This window comes from Phaenicophaeus curvirostris, chromosome 1 (assembly GCF_032191515.1).
Source record: "Phaenicophaeus curvirostris isolate KB17595 chromosome 1, BPBGC_Pcur_1.0, whole genome shotgun sequence".
NCBI lineage: Eukaryota > Metazoa > Chordata > Aves > Cuculiformes > Cuculidae > Phaenicophaeus > Phaenicophaeus curvirostris.
The window spans coordinates 14149148-14159615 of record NC_091392.1 but is presented as its reverse complement, the minus strand read 5'-3'; the positions used below and the strand labels follow the sequence as shown (position 1 = coordinate 14159615).

General features: G+C 42.7%; 1 protein-coding gene across 6 annotated transcripts in view; it reads right to left on the bottom strand.

The window, feature by feature from the left end:
• Positions 1-625: 625 nt before the first annotated feature.
• The window catches only part of KMT2E (lysine methyltransferase 2E (inactive)), a 59681-nt gene continuing 49838 nt past the window's right edge, over positions 626-10468 (bottom strand). For 5 of the 6 annotated variants that reach the window (XM_069883274.1, XM_069883265.1, XM_069883294.1 and 2 more), the window contains 6 exons: positions 9498-10061; positions 6296-6597; positions 4221-4309; positions 4006-4125; positions 3762-3853; positions 626-2907 (listed from right to left, as the gene is read on the bottom strand). In XM_069883274.1, the coding sequence (XP_069739375.1) occupies positions 1393-2907; positions 3762-3853; positions 4006-4125; positions 4221-4309; positions 6296-6597; positions 9498-10061 (2682 nt within the window). In that variant the 3' untranslated portion in view covers positions 626-1392. The remainder of the gene's footprint in view (positions 2908-3761; positions 3854-4005; positions 4126-4220; positions 4310-6295; positions 6598-9497; positions 10062-10468) is intronic. The other variant, XM_069883310.1, reaches the window with a different exon arrangement.

The window sequence follows — 10468 nt, the reverse complement described above, 5'->3', positions numbered from 1 at the left end:
ATTCCTGTCAGTGGGTTCCTCCCCTGGCTCTGAGGCAGCCATGGAGCACTGACCTCTGAGCCATCACCGAGATGCGAGGACACAGTCACGCAGCCACTAGAGGAACTCTGCACCTGCAGGAAATAACGGCTATCGCACAGAGCTTGCTCTATTGTTCCTAATGTTCCCTGCTTCGCGTTAGCAGCGCTCCCCAGACTCTCCTTCTGTGCAGGAATCGTCTGCGTTACAGATACTGCAGAGCTTTCTTCATACAAAGCTGGAGGTCTCAGTCCCCGCCCTCCTGCACCCGCAGGAGGCTCGAAGAGCAACTGCAGAAGGAAAACAGGGAAGGTCAATGTCGTTTTCAGCTCTAGTGCAGAACTGCCCGGGAAGGCACATGCTGGGCATGATGTGTCGCTCCCCACTGAGCTCAGCGACAAGAACCTCTGGCACGTGGAGGGATTTTTCCTCACCTCTAGACTCAGCCGAGTGAACACCCTCCTGGAACCAGCTCCACATCTGTCAGCGCTACAGAAAGAAACAGCTGGAAACTGCAACGAAGCAAGTGGCCTGAGGGTGCCCGCAGGGCTGCCTTCCGCAGCAAGGCCCCGGCCCTGACGACACAGCAGCCTGCTAGGACAAGGGGTTAAAACTGACAGAGTTGTGATTTATTAACATGAATTAAAATGCCCAACCAGTGCTGCAATGTGACAGTATATTAAAAAAAAAATTAAAGATCATATACTGTACTACTTCCACAAAGATCACACTTCTTTTTGCAAAAGACTTATATATACAATACTCTATCAAATGAAAGGAGCTTTAAGCCATTTTACAAGCAAAAGAAATACAGTATTTACAGCACTCGTCAGAGACATTAGAAACAAGTGTATACAATTAAATTACATTTTCTGCAAAGAACTGATGAAACGAAAAGCCATGTCCACACCAAAACTATAAATTTGTATTGCATTGTTTCCTAGCTCTATGCACACAAAGAACTGTTGACAGAAGAAAATGGGGGGAAAAAAAAAGTTGTTAGTGCCATCACTTAGCCCGTGTACTCATTTAATTACATATGTATAAAAGTAATATAGAAAACATTCACTAAATGAATTTAACTGCAACAATAAAACTTTAAAGATTATGCAGCATCAAACCTACTGCCAGAAAAACAGCTGGAATGTTCACTTACAAAATAAAAAGAAATACCTAATACTGGCTTAACCGCACATCCTCAGGAGTCTTAAAAAGCAAAAAATGGAAAGAATACAATGAAAGAGCACTGGTGTCTGCTTTTATACAAAGTCTCATGTACAAGCTTTAAAAAGTACCTGGAATAGGTACATCTGAAATATACACAGTTTATATTACAGAACATTTTAAAAATGTTTAGAACTAAAGGTCTCTGTTTTAATGCCACCCTGACCCATGGTAATTGTTCTGAAAGGTGGGCGGCACCTGTGCTCTGTGGATGGGGATTTGTCCGGGCACGGGCGACGCCTGCTGCGGGCCCTGCACGCCGTGGGGGAGGGCGACAGAGCCGGGGTGCGGGCAGAACCCCGGAGCAGCAGGCGCTGCGATACTGCTTGGTCCTTGGGGTTGGATGTGAGGACCCTGACCGGGGAGCGGGCAATGAGGTCCTGTTCCAGCAGGCTGATGTTGAGGTCCAGGTCCTAACGTCGTGTGATGCGGGGCTTGCGAGGAGTAGGAGGACACGCTCGTGTGAGCGTTCGAAGGGAAATGGGGGGGTCCTTGGTGAGAGGGGTGGTGCAACCCTTGTGCCGACGCCGGGTGGTGCCCCGAGCCGATGACCCCGGAAGGCGGGGGCGGAGGAGGGGGAGGCGCAGAGTTTACAACATGCTGGTGTTGTGCTTGCAAACCTTGGTGTCCAGCGGGAGGGTGGGGAGGTTGGTGGTGGGGCAGAGGGCCCGGTGGCGGGGGCGGTGGTGGCAAATGGTGACCAGCAGCCTGAGAATGAATGTGCGATCCAGGAGCTACTGCCACAGCGTGAACCGGACCGACGACGTGTGCTACCGAGTGCTGCTGATGAGTACTTTGCTGCTGGACCAGGTGAGGCCCGGGAGCAGGGGGGGGCGGCGGAGGAGGGGGAGCAGCGGACGCCGATGCCTGGTGATGAATACTGGGGTTCTGAGACGGCAAAAAATGCCCTGCAGTTACGTGGTGCCCCGGCACCGTTTGCTGACCCGCAGTGCCAGGAAGTGCTTGATTTGGTCCGGATGAAAACACTGTCTGTTGGGGAATGCTGCCCTTCAGCTGGCTGTAGCTCTGGAAGTTTCCAGAGGGCTGCTGGCTCTGGTAGTAAGTAGAGGAAGGGGGCGGAGGGGGTGGGGGAGGCGGGGCACTGCTGTTCAAATTCTGTTGGTTAAACTGGCTGTAAGAAGCTGAAGATTGTCCTGACGTTGTCTGTGTAAAGAGGGGGCCGCTAGCCTGCTGCTGATTACTAGGGGGAAGGGTTGGTGCTGCCGGATAGAAGTTCCGGTGGGTTTCCCTCTGGGGTGTTCCAACTTGAGGTGACTGTGGATGATGAGGTCTGTATGGAGAGCCCAGCGGCTGCGAGTGAGGCTTTGGTGAAAGGTAACCATGCTGCATGGGCGCGTGAGGGGTTGAAGGCTTGGGAGGGTTCTCTACGTGAGGCGAAGGGGGGCAATGCAGCTTCAAAGGTGCAGAAGGCAACTTCTGTGGATGCGTAAGTTGCTCAGCAGAACTGCGCAGATGTGATTGAGATGGGTGGGGTTTTGAAAGTGCTTGGACGCTGTTTGTCAGCTGTTTCTGTTGCAGCTCAGGTTTTGGATGATTCGCACTTTCGGCCTCAGGCGCATTAGCTGCAGTTTCCCAGTGCGAATCTGGTTTTGTGGGTGTTTTCCCAAGTGACTGCGTTGAAACTACAGGACTCGGTGAAGAGGGCTGGATGAAAAAGAAAGTCAGTCAGCACAAAACACTCAAAATATTCAACTACACATGCGTAGGAATGAAAAGAACAACTCAGAATATCGTTTTCTCCCCCTGATGGTGAAAAAAAAAAGCGTTGAGACATGGGATATATCTCTGGTGTAACAAAACCAGCAACAACAGAGAGCTTAAAAGGTAGCAGAATGCTATTTTTGTCAAGTACGTATCAATCATTCTGGAGAGTCAAAGACAAGCCAGTGTATTCCAAAGTGGTTCAAAGATACAGAACCCATCAGGTCAAAGTTACCCGAATCTGTTATTTGATTCAGCTTTCTGTGTCTGGAAGAAAGAATTCTAGACAAGGCCATTTACGAAACTAAAGCCATTATTAGAGTGACTTAACATTTTAAAACTGGCCTAGTGCAAGCGAACAGACTAAGCATGACAGCCCAAATGGCTTCATTTGATACTGTATAAGTAGCTATGTAAACGACAAATGGTGCCAAGCCCTGACGTGGCCAGAGCAAACTCCTCCTAAGGTAAGAAGTGCATAAATCACATCACTGCTGTCAGAACTGCAGTGGCACAATCTCTCAGTACAATCTCTCCATTGTCTACAGGAGCAAATTCATACAGAAATAGGTATAGCTATTGAGAGAATAGAACACAAACCATTTTTTTAGCACATATGCACTACCACAAATAGTCTTAAAAATGTTTACTGATGTAAAACTATTGCACAGAGAGGTTCCACGTGTTCACGTTCAGCTTGGCAGTAAGCCATATGATTAACGCTTTTTTAAGATGCATCAGAGATGGGTGTATGTATCCATATGCATACACACACCACCCTGTGCACCATGCATTACCTTGCTTGCTTTTGATGGACTCTTGCAAGTCTTTTGTGAAGTATCTGGGGACGGACATTCAGAAGTAGGCTCTGGATTTTCAGTATCGGGTTCTACAGACATAAAGCAGAGATAAATATAAAAGTGGGAAAACAAAGTCTTTTGCAAAGATTGCTAAGCACTTTACTTTAAAAGAGCTATTACAGTTGTTGTAAAAGACTGTTCAAATACAGCAAGTGTCGCATAAGGTCATCTGCTTACTGACCTTCCATACATTCAGTAAAAGAAGGGACCTTAAACTGCAACTGGGAAATAAGATTCGAATGAGATGAAGGTGGAGACTGAACATGCGATGGTGAGCATAGGCTACAGCACGATTCTCCCCCTGAAGCAGACCCAAACAGAATGTTAGAATGATTACGAACTACCACGGGGGAACTGGTTAGTTTTATCTACCTTCAACACAATAAACCAACTCACCACTGTCCTTGTCTTTCCTATGATCACTGAGAAGTAGAGCTCGCTGGTAACTTCGTTCCCTCACTTGTTCCACAGAGGTTGATGCGGTCCTGGAAGAGAGAAGAATGTTCTAAATATATGAGGATGTACTCCCATGGACCATATTTAAGACATTGTAATGCAAATATTGGGTCAGAGAAAGTTTACAGTGCTGATTGCATTAGGGGCCAACTTAGCAGTTGTACATAGGGAATACCATTTGTTAAGTATTTTGTATCTATTTTCTCCCATTTCAAATATACAGATTTCCTGCAACCTTGTTACATTACAAGAACTGACAATTCCTCTTCAGATGGGAAGAGCTTCTGTAAATCTGTGTGGATTTTACTTTTTTCTAAACAGCATCAAGTCAAAAAATACATTTCAAAAAATAAAGGCTGCAGGTATTGCTTCGTATTCTCCATTTTCAGAAAATGGTCTTCTTCCAAAGCCAGAAACAGTATTTTTCACCTTATTTACTTGATTTTCTTAAAAAAGGTTTTGTTCTCCAATAGCGGATCCATAGTTGTAGATACTGCACAACTACAAATGTAGCTCTGTTTAAGCTTCTACATTTATGCTGCTAGGTAGTAGGCATGAAGTGACTCTCTTTATAATCAATTATATCTGACAACCACAATCCGATCAAGAACAGTAATGACAGCACTCTACAAAACTCAGATTTATCTTTCAGGTGAGGACACACAGCATTACATTACAATACTGTTGCACTAACATTTTCGTGCTGTCTACAGGATTACTGCATAAACTTGGGAGTAAGTTCTTCCTGGTTAGCCCATTTTCCACATCCTTTGCTTACAATACAGCACACTAGTTTCTGGATACTGGACTTAACAGCCCCCTTTCAGTGAAGCTTTGAATACTGCACTTATTCCTTCAACTAGCTCTATAAAATCCTATTCTGGGATAGCTGGAGCACCTCAACAGAAGATGTTCATTCCTCAGCCCATGTTCATCCTTGGCACTACTATGCCTTCACTACAGGATAAAGAATATCTGCAGGGTTTATTCTGTACTAGTAACATTTTTGAAACCACATCATCACAGCTACACATCTACTGTGTTACCAAGAACACACTGGAAATCACTCCATGTTAATACAGATCGAAGTCATCCTGTGTCATCCCTCCCTCACACTGTACCTCTCCCCAGCATTTTTGGTTGGAGCATCTGGCATGGCATCCAACAGAGTATATGGTCTGCACACACGGGAACCACTTAATGATCGTAAACAACAATGCAAGTATTGTCACACTCTCTACCTGAGCAGAAGGAACAGTCAAGGCAGACTACTGTTGCCTAAATGCAGTGCTGCATGCAAACACCACAAACACGCACCAGCCAAGTAACTGAAAACCACACTTCCTGAAGTCTTCTAGAAGCTGTTGCTCATCCATACAAGATTATTCTCCTGTTCCACCCTTCTTCCCTACAGTATTTCTGGGAAAAGGTTTGAAATTTAAGATTAAAAATGTTGTCTTTGGCCCATAGATGAAGCATTGGGGATTCAAGGACATGAGTGCAGAGCCAAGGCCGTGCTGAGAATCGAACTCAAAATTCTCAGAGCCATCATGGCATTCTTTCCATCCCACCACTGCTCCCTCCTTCACACACTTCACAGCAAGCATACACAACCCAACTCATGCCATAGTGGACGGAGCACACCTACCCATCAACACCGTTTTCTAAAGACATACTAATGTACTTTATCTATACAATTTTATAACTTATAGAACTAGGCTACTTGTCTTGCTCAAAACAGTACCCATTTTGCTTTTGGAAAATAAAAAAGCAAAGCAGAATGAAAATAAGTTAACCAGTATCTTATGGGTAATTCCTCATACATTATCATCTTTGTGAGGTATCTACTTTACTTCTGAGGAAGGAGGTAAGACAACTCTTTAGCAATCTGCAAGAAGGGCCTCCAAGCAGTAATCTACAAATCCATCCATTATCAATGAAAACTAGATTTCAAATATGAAAGAATTAAGTAAGTTATTTCTTCAGTGCCTTAGTCCCATAGTTTTGTAGCTTACCACTGAACTTCTGGTTCATTCTTCTCACTGGAAGAAGATTCCTTAACTGCACAGTTGTTGCCACTGTCTTCTGGAGCTGCATTACAAACAGTAGTTGGCAGTGGTAAAGGCAGGCTTGTAGCGTTATCACTTTGCTCCCCATTTTCACTACTGTTGTTATACCCATCATTAGCACCATTGTTACCACTTGTATTTCCTCCACCAGCAGCATGAGGAGATACAGCAACCAGAGGGAAGTTTTCTGTCTTCGAGCCACTTTTTCTAGCTTCTCGTTGTCTCTTACGGTATTCCAATAAGGATACCTAGGGAGAAAAAAAACAAACCAACAAATAAACATTAGAAGGGAAGTTTACTTCTTTCCTTTCTTGCTGTTTCAATTAAATGTATTATTATTTTGGTATGACATCACATTTATTTGGTTCTAAAAGAAAACGGGGATAGATTAACTGAAGATATTTCACCACACATCCAATGAATTTACAGAGTACTGAGCTTCTAATGACTGCAAGGACAATGTGAAAAAAACCTTCTGCCCAGAGAAGGAAGTACATGTTCTGCTTCATGGAAAGAGCAGCCAATATGCAGGTCAGCAAAAGGTTCACTGCTGAAGTCGCTGCTGGATGAAGTTACAAGGGACTTCACATTTTTTCCTGGAGCTGCAGCATTTGTAAGCGTGCATCGATACAGTAAAGCTGGTTTTAAGAGATGTCACAGCCTAACTCCCTTGAAAAAATTCCCCCATGCTTCTGCTTCACTTTATTCCATATACTAAAGGGTTCTCTAAGCTCCTCATATATTTTTCTTACTGTATAGAATTCACAACTTAAACTTTTATTCTTTTCCCAATTTATTCTGAATTTCTCTATACTAAAAGACACTTACTAAGAACATATTTTAACATAAATTCCAATTCAAGTTTATTACCAAAGCAATGACACATGAAGGGAAAAACGGTTTCTACTTCATATACATGTATATAAAATTACTTCACAGAAGCTTCCATGGAAAGCAGTTTAAACGTTTACTAGGTTACCTTCAGTGAGGAAAAACAAAATAATCAAATCAAAGTTTTCACTATGTAACTTCAGGATCTGAAGCAGAAAGTTGAGATATTGACCTTCAGACCTATTCAGTAAAGGCACTGGTTTGGTGGAAATGGCATTTAATGTCTTTAAATCTTTTCTTATAGATATCAACAACCTACTCTGAACTATACAGCACCCAAAACGAGAACAAAATCTTCACCTTTAACAGGCTTAGCCTTCAATAAAAGCAGACATCCATCTTTACAAGGGGGAGTGGGGGAACAAAAACAAGGCAGCCTGCTTTGTTTGTTTACTTTCTAACAAAAAACCCTAGGACTCCAAACACATCTATCCATTAAGGACTGATCTATAAGTCAGGGTAAGAACAGTTAAAAACATTTCATTTTTCATAAAAGAAAGTTTAAGCTAAAAAATGATCTTGCTTTCAAACTACTTGTGTTATTTCAACATCACACGACTGGGATCCCTTGAAGAATACTGCTTTAAAGAAAGCTTAAATGTTAAGAATGGATGAAATCAATGCAATGTGGCCATGACGTGCAGGACTGTATACGGAAATGGGAGGAACTTGTACAATGGTGAGAGAAAATGGGAGAAGCAAATGCCCACAGAAATGCTTAAACATGAAAAAACCTCCTTTAACAACTGCATAAGGACATTCATGTCTTATGTGATCCTAGGGAAAGGGTTCTCTTGTTCTCCTATAAAGTTTCTGAATTCTCACCTTCTCCTCAGGTGAGGCTCCCTCCTGCTTTCTAAACTGCAAAACGTTGCTACTGCATGCGTGACCTTGAAAAGCCAAAATCCCATTCTTTCAGGGCTACAGATACAACTTCCTCAGTTGTTTCTTCAAACTGAGACTTTCAGACAGGAATTCTTGAGAGGGGTGTGTGCCAAGGGGAAGCCACGTTTTTTTTCATGTGGGGATCAGTGTAGCATTAAGCCTTCAGCAGGTTAATAGCCTGGAAGAATTCTTGTCAGCAAGAGAAAGAGGGAGGGCTACTGAAGCACCATGCGTTGCTGGGATTTGAAAATAAATTAGTTTAACCTTCAGACAAGGAAGAATGTGAAGCTACAAAAATTTTGGCTTCTTCTATACTTTTTGGCTTTGCGAAACCGGCAGGGCTACAGTAACACACACAGGATCTATAGAATTCTTAGCGCCAGGGCCAGGTAAGAACAGAGCTCCTACTACACCTTGTTTCAATTATGTCTTGGTCTGAAGCAAAGTAAACAAAAATCCACTTCTGACAGAAAAATTCTAAAGGAAGCTCCTGAGCAGGATGCTCCCAGAGCACAGGGAGGAGGCACACACAGAGGGGAGTGACAGGAACACTGTGCATGCCTGTAAACACAGAATATGCCCCCAACCCCTGATCATTACTTCCATAAAGAAAATAAATGAGAAGTGCCAAACAAGAAAGATGACTACAGATTGTTATGAGACAGAACTGACAAGCTGCTGCACCGAAGGCTACTACCCTCCATGTTCATCATCCTTTCTGCAAGGAGCAAGTGAAGTCTAACTGGACAGTGAAGTGCACTCAGAGACAGTTATGCAGGGTAACTTCCAATTCTGGTTTGAGTTGCCCATGACCACACAACTTACCCAAAAGAACTTTTTCGTAAGAGTAGCAAATTTAGACTGTGCTTAATTTTTCAAACACAATATCCTATAATAAAGGAAATTAAGCCAAGAAAAAGATTTCTAAGGATTTTTGTGTAGTTTCTACTGAAACAAAGATATATTAAGTATATGAGAAATGGAATTTAAGAGTCCCAATAACATGAATCTACTACTGCAATTTCTTGCAGTAATTGTAACCACTCACAGTGCATGATTTCTATGATGTCAGCTGACATTCTGTATAATAAAATACTGTAATACTTGGTGTCATAAGCAACCATTTTCAAACCCGAAAAGCAATTACTTATTGAGCACTGAAGTAAAAGTGGATTTGTATCTATTACTTGGAAAAAATACATTTACTAATAGGCTTATACAGCTTTACTCTTTGCACATCGCTATTACCTCTGAATAATGTCTACTACAAGGTACTACCTAAAGATGAGCCATAAATTGCTTTTTATTCTATCACGGTTCTTTCAGTTATAGAAACATCATTAACAGACCAAATGATTCTTAAAATAATAACCTTTTTCTTTTGTGGAGGATTCTGGGGTGTACAATTTCCATCCATCAAGTTGTCATTATTGACAGTCCTTCCAAAGCCAGATGCAATTCCATCTTCTGAAGTACAAAAAACAGATGCTTCCATGAACATGCCTCTAGCATCGTCTTGAATCAGGCACTTTGACTCGCTTATTCTGAATCCACCTCCTACCTCCAACTGATGTGAAGGGGTCAAGTCCCTCAAATTAGAATTCATTGAGAAATTTACACCTGTCCTGTCGGGACTTTTTACCCAGGAAGAATAAATTGTGCCCCGTCCACAATGAGCAGTTTCTAATTGGCTGTTTGAATCAGTCCTATCATGTGTGGGGGCTTCCACGTTTTTATGCAGTCCACTTTGCTCAATTACTTCGAGTCCCAGCTGGAGGTCTGACACGGATTCCATTTCTCCAGTGCACTGCCGCGTAACATCAGTCCTATTCCTTGGACTGGAATATCCAATAGTCTTTATTTCTTGCAGGCCCATTTCTGTCAGGTTGGAATTTCTGAAAGAATTCAGTGCTAGAATCGATGCTCTGTCATAGCCCTGCATGAAGAAAAAGCACGTCAACGATTTTTCATACTCCAACAAAACTGCAACTATTCTGATGTTTAGTTGTGTCTTTAAGGGGGATTAAAGGCCTTCAACTACCATTAATTCATCTATTTTTAAGAAATAGTTCTACATCCAGACACTTATTTCTACCATTGTATTAGGTAAATGTTGATCCAAGTCAAAATAAACTTTAAATGCCAGGTTTTATTTATGACTGGCAGAGGGAGGGGAGAAGCTTCAACAGGAGGAACCCCTGGCCAGAAGGTTACAAACACTTGCTTCAATTCAACAAAAAAGGGTCCTCAGTATCAAAACATTTATTTCAAGGAGAAGAGGGAAGATGCGGGGTGGGGCGGGGAGGGGAAGACAAAGGTTTTCTAGTTTTCCAAGGCACTTCA